Source organism: Globicephala melas, chromosome 19, assembly GCF_963455315.2.
Source record: "Globicephala melas chromosome 19, mGloMel1.2, whole genome shotgun sequence".
In the NCBI taxonomy this organism is placed as follows: domain Eukaryota; kingdom Metazoa; phylum Chordata; class Mammalia; order Artiodactyla; family Delphinidae; genus Globicephala; species Globicephala melas.
The window spans coordinates 43363765-43381405 of record NC_083332.1 but is presented as its reverse complement, the minus strand read 5'-3'; the positions used below and the strand labels follow the sequence as shown (position 1 = coordinate 43381405).

Genomic DNA, 17641 nt, shown 5'->3' with positions numbered 1-17641 from the left:
TGTTTATTTATAGTGCTAAAAATGTTGGGATTACTTAGTTTTGAATCCAGTTTCATCCGCACAGCAACCCCACTTTACAGATGAGGAAAGCAAGGCTCAGAGAAGTTGAGTTAGGCTGTACTGTGAGCAACTGAGCAAGAATGAAAACCCAGGGCTGCTGAGTCCCTTATTCAGCATGTCTAAAATCACCAGGAGAGGGGAAGAAGTGGATTTTAAATTTGATTGTCATTTGTGTATATATGCGAGACTCTCTTCACAGTGACTTAAGAGAAGCTGGGGAGAGTGTTTCCCTCCAGGGTGGAGACTGGGAGCCCCGAAGGGTGGGGGAGGGTGCGGAATGGGGGTGGGAGGGACACTCTTTACTGCCTACTCCTTTTGAAAGAATTAAAGTATTGCCTCTTTAACAACCAGATAAAAGTTGATCCAGTTCTTTCCTTCCTATATCCTGTCTTTGGCAATTTTCTCTGGGTGCTGGAGAACTGGGAACTCAGGTAGGTAAGAGGAGCTGTTGGAGTCTGCCTGTCTCAGGTGAAGCTCCAGTTTCCCCGCAGCCCACTCAGGTCAACTTGGGAAAGACTGTGCCCCCATTCAGGCACCTCCTGTCTCAATTACGTGCCGTCTTTAAAGCTGAATTGATTTCACTGCTCTGGAGTTTACTCTTTGGTCTCACTGGCATCAGTGGCCTCCTGGATTTTGCTGTTTCTGGCGGAGAGGGAGGGTAGGGATGTGTGAGCCATAAGGAAGGGCTGGGGAAGGAGGGCAGGAGCAGATTGCACAGCCACACCTCATTCATTGCGAACTTGACCAGATCTCACTTCCCCTCTCAAAGTTACAAGTCTCTCTTCTCTATAACAATGAGGTGATTAGGGCATCATCCCAGCCCTGACCACCTCATGGGATCCCTGTGAACATTGGTTGAGACAACAGTTGTCCAGTGCTGCACCAACAGGCAGAATCTTGCCTGCTCTTCACTGTGTGTTGTGCACATGGCCAACGGGCCAGACCGAAGACCTAGAGACTCTAAGATCAAAATTACAGCTTATTGTGGGTTGTTTTTTGTTTTTTAAAAAATTTATTTATTTTTGGCTGCATTGGGTCTTCATTGCTGCACATGGGCTTTCTCTAGCTGTGGAGGGCAGGAGCTACTCTTCATTGGGGTGCACGGGCTTCGCATTGCGGTGGCTTCTCTTGTTGTGGAGCACGGACTCTAGGTGCACGGGCTTCAGTCGTTGTGGCTCGCGGGCTCTAGAGCACAGGCTCAGTAGTTGTGTGTGGCGCACGGGCTTAGTTGCTCCGCGGCATGTGGGATCTTCCCGGACTAGGGATCGAACCCGTGTCCCCTGCATTGGCAGGTGGATTCTCAACCACTGCACCACCAGGGAAGTCCTGCACCTGTTTTCCAATCTATCAGATGGGAATAGAGAATCGAGAGGGCTAATAGGATGGTCAGGTGAGGTGATATCTGTGAGTGTCCTGGAACCAAGCATGTACTCTCAGACCTCTGTTCTTTCCCCTTCTCCTTAGCTTGTTTGGGCACATTTAAACCGAACATTCCTTTTCCAGTTACAGTGGTAGCACCTATTTATTGTAGAAAATTTGGGAGAATCAGAAAAGCATAGTAAAGAAAACTAAAATCACTGGTCATATTACCACCCAAGAATCACCGCTGTTAACATTGTAGTGACCATGCTGCCGGGCTTTTTCCATATTTATTAGTAGTACTTAAAAGACATTCGGAATCATATGTGGAGCTTTGGGACCAGTTTTTTTTTTTTTTCACTTCATGCCCTATGATAAGCGTTTCCCTGTGTCATCAGTCTTGGAGAACTTGACACTTACTAATTGCACAGTGCTCTAGTATGTGGATTATTTCCAGTTTCACAATTGTAAATGCACTGCAGTGGACATCCTTATTTATCCATCTTTGTGTGTGTGTCTGATGATTTCCCTGGGAAAGTGGTATAACCAAATAAGATGAGGTACACATTGTGGGTAAGGCATTTTAAAATGTAGAAGGTATGGTGGAAATAGTTTTAGAAATTTATTCTTTCATTCAAAGCATTTATTGAAGACTTATTAGATGCGAAGGGCTGAGCCAGGCATGGGTGATACAATTGTGAACATTACAGACCCACAGTTTTCTCAGCCGAGGGGTGGAGGAAAGAGGCAAGAGATTGGCCAATGAGCACCAGGATGAGAAGGGCTGGGATAGATAAGGTCAGGTAGGGAGGGCTAGTGGCTAAGGCCTGGGAGTGTGTCCTAGGTTGTGATTCATTCTTCCTGGCTGGTTTCCCACAGATTATAACCTCTTCCAGGGCAGAGGTAGCCCCAAACTTCCTGGAAGCCCAAGTATCCTGTCTGCTCCAGCTGAGACCAACCAGGATGGGTAAAATAATAGACCTAAGCTGGGTCTGGCTGGATCTGTAGGGGTGTTTGTTTCTAATCCCTGTGCCACCTTATAATAGCTGTGAGAATTTGGAATTTTACTCACCTCTCCAAGTGTCTGCTCTCTTGGGTATAAAATGGGGTAAACAGTAGTATCTATTGCATTGGGTGAGTACAATGAGCACAGAATGGTGATGCGTGTCAAGGGCCTGCCTGGCATATGAGTACTCAGTAAACAGGGGTTGTATAGGGATTTGGGGGCTCAGTTTTCCCACCTGTTCAGTGGGAGATTGGCCTAGGTTGGTGGTTCTCAAACTTGAGCATGCATCAGAATCACCAGGAGAGCTTCTTAAAAGTTTCTGAGGCCTCACTCCAGAGTTTCTGTTTCAGCAGGTCTGGAATGGGGCCTGAGAATTTGCACTTCTAACAAGTTCACAGGTGATATTGATGCTTCTGGACCAGGGCCTCACTTAGAAAACCAATGGTCTAAATGAATGCAGCCTTTGTTTCCTGGTCTGATACCTTTGATTCCCTGTCTTCTATAATAGGAAGAACTTGTGAGGTGCCCTGAGTTCCCAGATGGCAGGGTTTGTGTCTGGTCAACCACCACGTCTCCATCACAGGCACCTTTACATGCTGTTATGGGTTGAATTAGATCCCCCAAAAGTTGTTGAAGTCCTAACCCCCAGGACTTTTGAATGTAATCTTATTTGGAAATATGGTTTTTGTAGATATAATCAAGTTACGATGAGGTCATTAGGGCGGGCCCTGATCCAACGTGACTTATAAGAAGAGAAGAAATACAGAGACATGAGGGGAGAATATCCATGATGATGCAGGCAGAGACTGAAGAGCTACATACAGCTGTAAGCCAAGGAGTACTAGCAAACCACCAGAAGCTAGGAAGGCCAGGACAGGTTCTTCCCTTTAAGCTTCAGAAGGAGCATACTGCGCACACTTTGATTTTGGACTTCCAGCTTTCAGAACTGTGAAACAATGAATTTCTATAGTTTGTACCAGTCTGTGGTACTTTGTTACAGCCGCTTTAGGAAAATAATACACTGAAGTATCTTTTTTACGGGACACCACCAACACAACCCTTTTTCAAAATCCTATATTTCTTCATAGGCAGTGTGACTCCCCTCTGCCAAATTTGGGGATGTTTTCATTCATGCAGTCCATGATTGCACTGAACCCTCACCTGTCACCTTTTGACCTTCCCACATTCCGTGGTTGTATTTTATTATCCCTTATATTTCACCTGTCCAATCGAAAGGAGGACGTGTGACAGCATAAGCACATGACAAACTGGGAGAGTCTCATGCCTCTGTTTCCCATCAGTTGTGTTCCATGGGTGCTATGTAGGGATCAGGGAAGTCATGAGTGGGTGTGCCCCCACCTGATCCTGGAGACAGCACCTAGGGGGAATTACATCCATCATCGCTGCATCATTACTGTCAAACTGTGCCCCTTCCCCTGTTCCCATTCCAGGGTGGGTTGGGGTGGAGATCTGTGCCCATTTTCACCTTATTTCAGGTAATTATTAACCTGAAGATGCCTGTAGAGTCTGGGAGATAGAGAGGAAGGAATCCTCATGTCCCTCCAGTCTCCTTTCTCTCCCCCTTCCTCACGGGGTAATCCCCTTCTTTGGCACCCATCCCCAAAGGGATGTTTCTTTTCAGGAAGTGGAGGGCTTTAAATTCCACCTTGCTTTTATGTTCTCTTCTCAGTCCTCGTGACCTGGTCCCTGCTGTCCCTCAAACTTCCCCTGACCACTCCCTACCCTTCACCTAACTCCACACCACACCAAAGTTTAGTGCTTCAGCCTGTCATGCCTTCTCTGCCTCCCAGGGATGACACCTGCTGTTCCTTCTGCTTAAAACATTCTACTTTGCCCACACCACGTGAAACATTCCTGGAGAGGGGGAGTGGGTGGAGTTCCTCTGCCCACCTCTCAGCTCCCCAGCTTCACATTGTCTGGTGAGTACTCGTTTACTGTCTCTCTCCTGTCTTGGGACAATGAACTCCCCTAGAACACAGCCCCAGACTTATTCCTCTTTGCATCTGCATCCAGGAGCAGCTAGCTTTGTGATTGGAAACCTGCCCTAGTGTGAGCTTGTTGAATGACAGGATGGAAGAAATGGGTGAATAATAATGATCATAATAATGAAAGTTGTTATTCAGACATGATTTTATGTGAGTCTTGTTCTGTGTATTCAAAATCTCATTAAAGACTAATAGAACTCTGTGAAGGAGGCTCATTTATCCCCATTGCACAGAGGAACAAACTGAGGATATGAGCGGTAAAGAGCAGATCTCACAACCAGTAAGTGGTTAAAATCTAAATCTGCCTGATTCCAAAGCTCGAGTTCCCCACAGCTACTGCGTACATATTCTCGGACTGGCGGACTAGAGGGGCTGGTGCACTGGGGAGGACTAGATTACCCGCCCGGAGTCTGAGCTTTGGCCGCACACGCCTGGCGTACAGGCGACGCGTGCGCAGTGCAGTGGAGGCGCCCCCTGCGGGCAGCGCGCAGGAAGCAGCTGCAGCGAAGGGGGCTTAGTGCGCCTGCGCGCTCGTGGAGGTGGCGGCTGTTCTCGGTAGTGGCCCGGCGGTTCTCCGCGCGGCGGGCGCGGCCATGGCGCAGCCGGGAAAGCTGCTTAAGGAGCAGAAGTACGACCGGCAGCTGAGGTGAGCCAGGGCTCACCGAGTCGGGCGAGCCAGCGGGTTCCTCTGCGTCCGGGCCGGGGCTAAGCGGGCGGGCGGCGTGGTTGGGCCTCCCTCAGGCCTCCCACCGGGCTGGGCCGGGCCGTGCAGCCGGCGCTCAGGGTTCCGGCCTGGGGCCGGCGGTGCTTCTCGAGGGCCGGGACTCGCCTTCCCCGAGGGGCGCGCCCGCCCGCTCGCCACGCTGTGTGCAGGTCGAGGTGCACCGTCCCAGCGTCAGCCGGGTCACCGGGGCAGCTGCCAGTTCCACCTCGCTGTGCTCAGGCTTCTCGTTTTGCAGAATGAGGGGATCGGGAATACCCCATCCCGGCCGCAGAGAGCAGCACCGAGTCTTAGGTATTGTTCTAAGCCGGAGCTGTCCACTAGAAATATAATGCTAGTCTCATGTAAACCACCTGTGTAGTTATATATATTTTTTGGTAGCCACATTAAGAAAGGAAAAATAAACAGGTGAAAATAATTTTAATAATGCATTTTATTTTATTTAACCCAATATATCCAAATTATTACCATTTTAATGCATAATCAGTATAAAAAGTTATTCGAGATATTTAACATTTTTTTCCATTCTGTCCTTGAAATCCAGCGCTTTACTGGAGCGCATTACTACAGCGCTTTACTTATAGCACATCTCAGTTTGGACTAGCCTTATTCATTAGCCACATGTGGCTAATGGCTACCTTAATGGACACTGCAGGTCTAAGCCATTGGGCTGGTTCTTGACTACTTCCTCTCCCATGCCTTTTCTCCTAACACTCCCCATTCCTTATTTATTGATCATCTTCTGTGTGTTAAGGCAGCAGAAGTAACACAGATGTTTGGCCCGCTTCCTTTCTGGAGCCCCCAAGCCAGAAGTTACAGTGTGTCCCTAAGGACTGGAACCCATTTGTACCTATAGCTTAGTGCTGTGTTAGGGGCTTTATGCACTCAATTCGGAGACCAGCCTTGAAGGTAGATATTCTCTCTGCTTTATAGATGGGGAAACTGAGTCTTAGAGAAGTTCTGTAACCTGCCCAGTTTCCCATGTATTTGAACCAAGATGTAAACTCAGGTCCTTCTGGCTTTTTCAGAGCTGGTACTATCTGCTCCTGAGCTTCTGGGGAAAGAAGCAAGGTGGCAGAGCCCTTGTAACCAACTTGTGTTCTCTTGTAAATTCTTGGAGATCCTTGTGTTTTGAATGCAGATGTAACCATACATGACAGAGCTGAGAAGGTATTTTAGATTACTAAGTAACTGTGACAAAAAAGCATTTTTGCTGAGTCCAGTCCATTTAAGGACCAAACTTTACCTTTCACCGTGAGAACTGTTCATTGGCTTTGAAGTGTCAGAGGGAAGCAGTTACAAAGCAAAGCAGCAAAGCTGTTGAGCCAGCTAGCAGTCAGCAGGCCCTGCTTTCCTTAGGCCAGCAAGAGAATAGAGAGGATTGATTTCTTGTTTGGGCCGTTTCTTGAAATATATTACCTAGAGATGCACCAGTATTCTTTTAGGCTTACTTTCCAACTACCCGGGTATCCATCAACCAAATATGTCAGGTGTCTTCTGTATGCCCTACTTTCACAGAAAAAACAGACATTTCCAGTCTGTCTGGTTCTTCTAGGCTATTCCTCCATGCATTTGACAGTTATTCAGTGATCACTTATCCTGGGCAGAGCACTGTATCGGGCATTGGGGTTCCAGTGGTGAACAGTGGGAGTGGTCTGGACCCTTACGGAGCTTAGAGTGGAATGGAGAGATGGGTGTTCAGCAAATAAAACACCAAATGAGGGCTTCCCTGGTGGCGCAGTGGTTAAGAATCTGCCTGCCAATGCAGGGGACACGGGTTCGATCCCTGGTCTGGGAAGATCCCACATGCTGCGGAGTAACTAAGCCCGTGCGCCACAACTACTGAGCCTACGCTCTGGAGCCCACGAGCCACAACTACCGAAGCCTGCGCGCCTAGAGCCTGTGCTCCGCAGCAAGAGAAGCCACCGCACCGCAACGAAGAGTAGCCCCAGCTACCGCAACTAGAGAAAGCCCAGGCACGGCCACGAAGACCAAGCACAGCCAAAAATAAATAAATAAAATAAATTAATTAAAGAAAAAAACCCCAAATGAGGCAGTTACAGTTGTGATATGCTCTGGAAGACATATGGGCTACATAAAAAGAGGGAATCTGCTTTAGATCAGGTGACAGGGAAAGCACCTTAAAGTCTATCAGTCCTCCAGGCTATGAAACTTTTCTAATGACTTGGGCTCCCCCATACTAGTTCCTATACTGACAAGAAAAGATACATTAGTTAATAGGCTTTCTGGGCGAAGGTAACCAGGTTGGATCAGCTGTCATGATGCTTATTTGATCATGTACCTTGCCATGTTGATGATATGTTGGTGTGACAGGATATAACATATATTTCAGGTTATAACATATATTTCTAATCCTTATTACATCTTTCTGTTTTTTAATATATGCATTTATTAATCATGCTATTAGAATGTTCATTGGGAATTACATTTTAAAGCACTCTTATTGAAGTCAGTGTGAAGGCTTTTCAGATGATAATTCAACTTTCTTGGTAAATCTTTTCTCACTCTTGGCAGACGTCATGGTGATAAGTCCTATGTCAAGATCTTAAATATTCTGGATCCCTATAACTTAAGGAGAAATGAAATAGAGAATAATAGGTTTTAAATCTAAGGTACTTCTCGGGACTTTCCTGGCGGTCCAGTGGTTAAGATTCCACACTTCCACTGCAGGGGGCGCAGGTTCAATCCCTGGGAGGAGAACCAAGATCCCACATGGCCCACATGCCGCATGGCACGGCCAAAAACAAGAATAATAATAATAAATAAATCTAAGGTTCTTCTCTAATGTTAATGACTACAAAGACTTTCTGTTCTGTAAGTTATCTGGCTTGAAAAGAATAATGGACTAGGAGCTGGAAGACCAAATTTTTAGTTCTGATTTAACCCCCCCTTTAACCATGCCAGGCATCAACCTGTTTGAGTCTCAGGTTAGTCAGCTATATAATCCCCGTAACACCTCCTGCTGTTCCTGTCTCGCATATTTGCCGTGGTTGTCACATCAGTTATTCTATACGAGAACACTTTAAAGATCAAAGATCATGATTCAAATAAAGTTGTGTTTTCATGAAAGCTTTGAAAACGTTAAATTTGTGTGTTCTTTTGTAGGTTGTGGGGTGATCATGGGCAAGAGGCTTTAGAATCTGCTCATGTTTGCCTAATAAATGCAACAGCTACAGGAACTGAAATTCTTAAAAACTTGGTGCTACCAGGTATTATACTTTTGTTGTTGTAAATTTACTTCTTTAAGGTTTTGAGCTAGAAATATATATTCTTGACTGACTCTTGTTTTGTCTCCCAGGTATTGGTTCATTTACGATTATTGATGGAAATCAGGTCAGCGGAGAAGATGCTGGAAATAAGTATGTTCTATTCTTTTCAAATACCTGCATGTTAGGGAAGGCAGTGCCTTGTCATGGGAGAGCAAGGCCTGAATTCCAGCTTCAACTCCTCAATCAGGGTGACTTAACTTCCAGGTGGAAATAGTCCCTATGCTTAGGATCATGGCAAGGATGAAGTGAGTTAATATAGGTAAAGTGCTAGCACAGTGTCTGGCAAATAGGCCTTTAGTAAAAGATACCCATCATTACTGTCTTTATTGTTGTTATTAATGAAAAAGGGTAGTCATTATTACTTTATTTGTGAAATCTGGATCCTTCCTGAGTCCTTATATTGATTCCTAGATGTTAGTATATAATTAACAATAATTGTATTTTCGGATTATAAGATAGTAAAAGCTACCTTTTGTTTGTGGTGTCTTCTAATCTTAGTCCAGGTATATCTCTTTCTACACTACACTGTCTGTAAAAATGCTGTTCATTTTTTTTTTAATAAATTTATTTATTTAATTTATTTTATTTTTTTGGCTGTATTGGGTCTTCGTTACTGTGCACAGGTTTTCTCTAGTTGCGGCGAGCAGGCATTACTCTTTGTTGCGGTGTGCAGGCTTCTCATTGCGGTGGCTTCTCTGGTTGCGCAGCACGGGCTCTAGGTGCGTGGGCTTCACTAGTTGCAGCACGCGGGCTCTAGAGCGCAGGCTCACCAGTTGTGGTGCACGGGCTTAGTTGCTCTGCGGCATGTGGGATCTTCCCGGGCCAGGGCTCAAACCCGTGTCCCCTGCATTGGCAGGTGGATTCTTAACCACTGCGCCACCAGGGAAGCCCTAAAAATGCTGTTTTAAAGATGGCCTGCATATCATTCTTTAAAGATGATCATATTTAGGCTTTCAGAGCATTCCCCAATTTGGATTTCATGCTTGCCTTTTCAGGGACTTGGAGTCTGGGGTCTCTCATTATATTTGTCAGTAAACAACAACAATGAGTAAATAGAAGGGAAATCAGAATTTGGTTCACATTGAGCTTTGTTATCTTTTCTCTGGGTGGTAATACAAGTTTCACTACCACAACACCCTTTTATTGGTATCTATAAAGAAAAAGTTCTTTTATCTTTGCTTGCTTGGTTGGTTAGAACAGAATGAGGTTTCTTTCTCTTGTGGAGCTGCTGAGCTTGTGCTCCAAGGGTACCCTGACTCTGATCAGCAGACTCAGATCTGGACCTTGGGGCACAACAAGGGTATGTGTGGGAGGAAGCCTGAATAAATCTGTTATAGTTACCTGCAAAAGCAGACTATTCAATGCAGCATTTCCCAAGTGTGGTCAGTAGCTGTTAAATGGGCAAATGGATTCCATGGTCAAATGAGTTTGGGAAATGGGTCAAATGAAACTAAACATTTCTTTAGTGTAAGACTTCAACATCATGCGTATTACATATATTATGAATTTCCAAGAGAGAATATAACATATGTTGTTTCCCAAATTTTTTAAAGCCCGGGAACCCTTTTCTCAGAGCATTTTGTGACATTCATGTTCTGTGGTACATACTTTGGGTAACATTGATTTATTAGCCTGTCTTTGGTTACAAGTTTCATCCAGCTTTCTTCCTCCAGGAAGGCTGTTACAGTCTGAAATTAAAATATAGTTTGTTTTAAACTGTGAATGAAATGCACCTGGTATTACAAATAACCTTTCCTTTATAGTCAGAGAAGCCATTAAATTTGTTTTTATTCTGTTTTAGTTTTTTCCTTCAGAGAAGCAGTATTGGCAAGGTAAAAATCAGTTTGTTATAGAATATAGTTGTATTTGAACATCTAGTGATGCCACTGTGTTTCGATTGTTTGAAAAGCTTTACTTTAAAAGAGCTTACTATTCCTCTGAGAAAAAAGCTAATTATCTCATTTTTTTTCTGATCTCGTAAATCTTTATATGCTTGGTAGTTTAAGAACTTAGAAGTACTATTCGTGTTTTTATTATCCTGTATTAAAGTTAAATATTCAGTGATGTTAATGTTCAGAGGTTGGAGTATTTTGGTTAAGAAGATTTTTTTTTACCAAGAGTTAGTCAGAATGTGTCTTAGTTTTGTATTTCATATTAAAAATCTTACAAAACCATATGGGTCAACTTAGTGTAGTATTCTGAATAGAAATGACTGTTTCTTTAATGACTGACCTCTCATGTGCAGGACTGTAAATGTGGGAGGTTAGAGTAAGTCTCAACTTGACTCAGAATCTCCCTACCTGCTCCCCAGGGTTTTCTGGTCATTTGCCTAATCAGAAAAGTAGAGTGCAAGTCATGTAAGCATTTAAGAATTCTGAATAATGATGGTTAAGCTCTGTTTTAAGTAATACTCTGGTTTAGTCCCAGTTTAAACACAATATGTAAAGCAGAGTTGTCATATCTGTGCATGGAATTTGGGTTGTTTTCAGTGTTTTTGCCTGATCTGTAAATTAAGGGGTTAATTTTAACCAAATTTTTTTCTAATTCAAGTAAAATGTTTTGTTTTTAAAAAGAACCGAGCTCAAGCCGCCATGGAATTCTTACAAGAATTAAATAACGATGTCTCTGGGAATTTTGTGGAAGAGGTATATATATATATGTATATATATACACATTATTATTTCTGGTCAGAAATTTAATTTTTTAGTAATTCAGAGCCCTAGGAATTTAGAATTTTGAATCTTTGTATATTTATGTTGAGAGTTGAATTATTTTAACATTGGAGTCTAGCATTTACCTCACTTGTTCTCAAGTAGCTTAACTGTTTCTGTCATCTTTAATATGATTGTCAAATTGTTGGGTTTTCTTTCCCCTGTCCTATTTAGAGTCCAGAAAACCTTCTAGACAATGATCCTTCATTTTTCTGTAGGTTTACCATTGTGGTTGCAACTCAGCTTCCTGAAAGGTAAATTTTTAAGTTAATTTGTTTTTATTTTAATCTCTTATTAGATTTGCATGGTTTTGTTTTCACTGCAGAGTTTGTGGTCCTTACAATTCTTAAACTCCATAGAAATCTTTAATTAGAAGTGCTTATAGATCTCCAGCACTAAAAAGATAGGGAAGAGAAAAATACTGAGATGTGAAACTTTAAAAAAAATATATTTAGAACAGTTAAATTGAACATTGGTTATTTTTTTAGTGAAAAAAAAAACTAGTTAGAATTAATTATAGGGAGTGCTTGGCGCTGTATACAAAGGTTTTATAAATATTTTCTTCTTTATTATGGAAATGTTTAGGAGATGTCTTTCAGTAGCATTCTCCCTAATACAAAGGACTAGGTTTTCATATCTCTCTAGTCTATACTTTCTTTGAGACTGCAACCTTGTGGAATTTCTTGCTTTTCAGCATATGTTTATGTAAATATGCTGTTTATGTAAATTCAATAGATATACCTTTGCATTTATTATTTAGTAAGAAAGTTGCTTTATTTTAAAGCATTTTCACATTTGGCATGTTTCCATTTGCTTATGTTCTTATCTTTTGTGCCTTCTTTTACAGTACATTACTACGTTTAGCAGATGTCCTCTGGAGTTCCCAAATCCCTCTTTTGATCTGTAGGACATATGGACTAGTTGGTTATATGAGGATCATTATAAAAGAACATCCAGGTAAAATTGTTGCACATATGGGGCTTCCTATTGGTTGCTTTAGCTATAATTTTAGGAACTTGACAATTTAGAAAGTCAATTTTAAATCACAGAGTAAATTTGTAGCAGCTCAACTCTGGTTACACGTTCAAAGTGGCAGTCAGAATCAGTAGGCTTTAATCTTTGTATTTCCTTTACTTAGCATTATAGAAGGATACAAAGCAGGAGATACAACAGGTGCAGCTGCTTCATCTTATTAGGAGGCCCAGCAGCTATGCAAATACCTAGCTTTTTTTGCCTCCTAACCTACATAGGGCATGTACGTCTGGCACAGGTAAGAGCCAAGGTATGTGGGTTACACTGACACAGAAAGGATATGCCACCTTTTCCCCCACCAGTATTCTATTCCATTCTCATACAGGCATTAGGCTTCCCCAGTTCAGGTGTAATTGCACACAGCAAGCAAGGCATTTACCTAACTACTGTTCCAAGGAAACAGTGTTTATAGGAGACTGAACTCATCCATAGGCAGGCTTGCATCAGTTCAAGTCCCTTTATTTAGAAAATTTTAATCTTAAATCATCATATAAAGTTTTCGTTCAGTACTCCTGCATTGCTCTGAGCCAGGTACTCTGCTAGTGTAATGACAGTCATTGGCATTGGTAGCATCACTGAAAAGTGGTATCTGCCTGGGCAGCTAAGGAGTGGCTTTTGAGGATAAGTTTTTGGCAGTGGTGCTGGGTCATTTAGGAGTTGTAAGTAGGAAAGTGACAAGGCAAACATTTTGTTTTAAACCGGTCACTCTGAAACCCGGTGGAGAATGAATGGATTTGAAGGGGTAAAGATTGGAGACAAGGGTTGCTTTTAGGAGATTTTCAGTGGTCTAGGTGAGAGAAAGAGAGAGACAGAGAGAGAGCCCCTGACTGAGGGCAGATGTTATAAGGATAGGGAAGAGGGGGTAGATGGTAATGAAGGTTAACATTGCTAGCTGTGTGCCTGCCTTTATGTGGATTATTTCATTTAATCTTTCCAACATCCTTGTAAGGCTGATACTGTTTTATCTGCTTTTTACAGATAAGGATGCTGAGGCATAGAGAGATTAAGCTATTTGCCTAAGGTCACACAGCTAGCAAGTGACAGAATGGAGCCTAGCTCTAAACACTCACTGAAACTACACACTTTCCCACGCTCCCCTATGTGGAGAGCTGTGTATGAAGTGACATCAGGATGTGGGGAGGGACTGATACTGGGCCAAGGAAGCTCGAAGTCAGGGAAGACCATCACATTTCTAGGGAAGAGGTCTAGGTGGATGGTGATGCTGTCTGTTGAAGACCACAGGCGGAGGAAGGGTAGGTTGTTGGGTGCTATCGGAGTGCAAATTTTACCTATTTTGATCTTTTCCAATTGTAATAAGAAAATTCTTCACTAAAGGAATCTTGGTTTTACTTTTATTAAAACTATAGTCCAAAAAAAAAAACCACTATAGTTCACTTAAAATTTGTGCATTTAGTAAAATACAAATTTATATGTATATGTAAATTTAACTCAATAATGAACAAAACAATGAGAAAAACCTGTAGGCCCTATGCCCATTTAAAAATTACAGATTTCCGGGCTTCCCTGGTGGCGCAGTGGTTGAGAGTCCACCTGCTGATGCAGGGGACATGGGTTCGTGCCCCGGTCCGGGAAGATCCCACATGCCGCGGAGCGGCTGGGCCTGTGAGCCATGGCCGCTGAGCCTGCGCGTCCAGAGCCTGTGCTCCACAACGGGAGAGGCCACAACAGTGAGAGGCCCGCGTAGCACACACACACACACAAAATTACAGATTTCCTAAGTTCCTATAATGTATGTACTGCCAGCAGTATTGCTAAAGAAGTAAGTTTATCTTTTGGGATTATTTGTTTCACAGTAATAGAATCTCATCCAGATAATGCATTAGAGGATCTACGACTGGATAAGCCATTTCCTGAACTGAGAGAACATTTTCAGTCTTATGATTTGGATCATATGGAAAAAAAGGTTGGTAGTGTGTGTGATCTTCCATTTATAGGTATACTTAAAACTTTGTTTTCAACCTAAGGTTTTTGAATTACAAAGTGAGGAAATACTATAAACCTCCATAGTTCCGTCATCCAGGTCACATAGTAACAACATTGTACCTAATTTGTTTTGAATAAATCTATCTTTCCCCAAAATTTAAAAACTTTTTTATTGAAGAAAAGTACATTAACTGAACATATGTGTAATCAACACCCAGATCAAGAAATTGGACATTAACATATCCCAGAAGCCCTCTTCATGGCTCTTTCCTAAACAAATAGATGTCCTTTTTAAAACAGTTTGAATTTGGGGTGGTGTTTGTTGAAATTGACTCCTCTTAAAACTTATTTTTAGTGTTTGAGAATTACCAAGGCAACTGCATATTTCATTATAGAAATAATGATATTTATAACAGGCCATGTAATTTAAGGCACACACACACACACACACACACACACACACACACACACACACACATATTTTTTTCCCCCTGACGACCCATTAATTAAATGCAGGTATTTGGTTCATCAGAAAACACAGAAAGGATCCCTTTTCCTTAGTCTAGGATTGGTATCTGAAATCAGGATACTTGAGCTTTATTTTTGGGTGGCAGTCCCTGAGACAGTTTTCTTAATGGTAGAATGGGGACAATCATAGTATATACCTGCCTTATTAGAATTAAATTGGACACTGCCTTCAAAATCTTTGTAAAGCAGTTTTTGTTAACCCAGTTCATTTTCCTTCATTCATTATTCCACATATACTGAGAGATGTAAACATTGTTGAATAATTGAATTTAATAAATATTGTTGAATTTGTTGAAAATGATATGGTATAGTGAAAAATAAATGTTAACTAATTAATGTTAACTAATACTGATATTTCCTTTGATTCTTTTATTTTTAGGACCATAGCCACACTCCATGGATTGTGATCATAGCTAAATATTTAGCACAGTGGTATAGTGAAGTATGTCCTTTCTTGAAAAAAGAAATTCCATATATGACTGTATTTTTTCAGTTTATTATAAAGAATTTCATTGGAGGGGGTGGGACATTGATTTTTTTTCCTCATGTGGTTATAGGGCAGCTGATTTAAACTGCTAGTTTAAATCTAGCAGTTTCTCTTTTGATACTGACATTTTTATTAACAAAATGAAATTTGAACAAATGTCATTCTGAAACTGGCAGTGGGGAATGAATGTAGAGAAATGGCCCACAGTTTCTGTTTTCTATCAAGTCAGCTGATTTCACCAAGGTATAGATTTGCTGATGAAATCTCATGTGGATAGGGGGAAACTGGACTTTCAGTTTCCATATTTTGAGTTTTTACTAGATTAAAATTTTTTTTAACCCAATTTAGACAAATGGACGAATACCTAAAACGTATAAAGAAAAAGAAGACTTCAGAGATTTGATTAGACAAGGTAATATGGGATGTGATTAAATGTATAAAGTTTGAAAAGCATATTGCTTGAAGCTAATGTTTATTGAATTTCTGTCAACACCTTTGTCAGATGATGCCATCATGAGATTTTTTTTTTTTAATTTGTTTATTTTTGGCTGCATTGGTTCTTCGTTGCTGCACATGGGCTTTCTTGCGGTGAGCGGGGGCTACTCTTCGGTTCGGTGCACGGGCTTCTCATTGCGGTGGCTTCTCTTGTTGAGGAGCACGGGCTCTAGGCGCGCGGGCTCTAGGCGTGCGGGCTTCAGTAGTTGTGGCTCGTGGGCTCTAGAGTGCAGGCTCAGTAGTTTTGGCGCACGGGCTTAGTTGCTTCGCGGCCTGTGGGATCTTCCTGAACCAGGGCTTGAACTGGTGTCCGCTGCATTGGCAGGCGGATTCTTAACCACTGTGCCACCAGGGAAGCCCCCATCATGGGCTTTTATTTTATTTTCCTCGGGAGGTTAAGGAGCCACTCCTTGTGTAGTTTTAAGAATGACCAGTGGGCTTCCCTGGTGGCGCAGTGGTTGAGAGTCCGCCTGCCGATGCAGGGGACACGGGTTCGTGCCCCGGTCTGGGAAGATCCCACATGCCACGGTGCGGCTAGGCCCGTGAGCCATGGCCGCTGAGCCTGCGCGTTGGGAGCCTGTGCTCTACAACGGGAGAGGCCACAACAGTGAGATGCCCGCGTACCGCAAAAAAAAAAAGAATGACTAGTGATTAGCCATATTTCTTCTTAAGGTTCAGTATCCAGTCCTCCCTTCAGAATCTGACAAGTTTATCTCCATAATGCTGGGGGGAGAGAAAGAGTGAAAAGAAAAGGGCTGTTGTTTGCTAATCAATTTCTATTTTAATAGGAATTCTAAAGAATGAAAATGGGGCTCCGGAAGATGAAGAGAATTTTGAAGAAGCTATTAAAAATGTGAACACAGCACTAAATACAACTCAGGTATTAAGAGCTGATGAGGTATTCACAAATGAAAGGTGTTTTCTGAAGTCCTCATACGTGAAATAGTTGATTTTAATTTTAGTTTAATATTTCTCAAACTGTAGAGTTGGTTAGAAGTTAATATCTATAATACAGCTTGAATATTCTTTTAATAAGATTCTGTATTGTCCTTGTTAAAATGGATCTCAGTGCTTCAGCATATAATTTGATACAGTGATTTATATAAATTAATTGTTTGAAGTACATGATTTGTGAATAATAAGTGTTTTGGGGTAGGAATTATATAATGAAGGTGGTATTTTGCTGGTCCAAAATAGTGTTGCCTGAAAAGTTAAATCTTACCCTGCTTTGCTTTTGACAGTAATTATTTGGATATATTGGAAGATGTTCTTAATGACATTGTATACCTTAAAAATTACTTGGAGGATAACCTAGTTTAGATGCCCTTTGTTTTGTTTTTGTTTTGTTTTTGAATTCTGGCCAGTGAGTTTTTTGGGGAACTTTGGAATAATACAACTGGTAGTATAAGTTAGAATTTTCTTATAATTTTTTTAATCCTTTTTTTTTTTTTTTAATCTTTTTTTTGGCTGCACCACACAGATTGTGGGATCTTAGTTCCCTGACAGGGATTGAACCTGGGCCCTCAGCAGTGAGGGCCTAACAGTTAGCAGTGTGGAATCCTAACCACTGGACCACCAGGGAGTTCCCAGAATTTTCTTATAATTTAAAACAGGAAAAAATGCTACCTTTCAAGTTAGGAAAGCACTCAAGGTGTCATTACATACTTTTTGGAGACAATGAGGTAGTGTTGCTGAGTGATTAAAAGCGTGTGCTCTGTGAATCACACATTTTTCTGGGGTAATGAAAATTTTCTGTGTCTCAGTTGGGGTGATGGTTAGAAGTATGTGTATAGTTATCAAAAATCATTGAATTTTACATTTAAGATTTGTACATTTGGGGCTTCCCTGGTGACGCAGTGGTTGAGAGTCCGCCTGCCAATGCAGGGGACATGGGTTTGTGTCCCGGTCCAGGAAGATCCCACATGCCGTGGATCAGCTAGGCCCGTAAGCCATGGCCGCTGAGCCTGCGCATCCGGAGCCTGTGCTCCGCAACGGGAGAGGC

The 17641-nt window shown here is 42.2% G+C and overlaps 1 protein-coding gene across 2 annotated transcripts in view; it reads left to right on the top strand.

Moving 5' to 3' along the window:
* NAE1 (NEDD8 activating enzyme E1 subunit 1) overlaps window positions 1-17641 on the top strand; it is a 32596-nt gene that overhangs the window by 2445 nt on the left and 12510 nt on the right. Inside the window, exons 1-11 of one of the 2 annotated variants that reach the window (XM_030863754.2) lie at window positions 4940-5077; window positions 8279-8382; window positions 8472-8532; window positions 10244-10274; window positions 11016-11087; window positions 11328-11407; window positions 12001-12110; window positions 14000-14109; window positions 15037-15099; window positions 15493-15556; window positions 16428-16519. In XM_030863754.2, coding sequence (XP_030719614.1) covers window positions 5025-5077; window positions 8279-8382; window positions 8472-8532; window positions 10244-10274; window positions 11016-11087; window positions 11328-11407; window positions 12001-12110; window positions 14000-14109; window positions 15037-15099; window positions 15493-15556; window positions 16428-16519 — 840 coding nt within the window. In that variant the 5' untranslated portion in view covers window positions 4940-5024. Of the gene's footprint in view, window positions 1-4939; window positions 5078-8278; window positions 8383-8471; window positions 8533-10243; window positions 10275-11015; window positions 11088-11327; window positions 11408-12000; window positions 12111-13999; window positions 14110-15036; window positions 15100-15492; window positions 15557-16427; window positions 16520-17641 lie in introns of those variants that run through there. The other variant, XM_060288440.2, reaches the window with a different exon arrangement.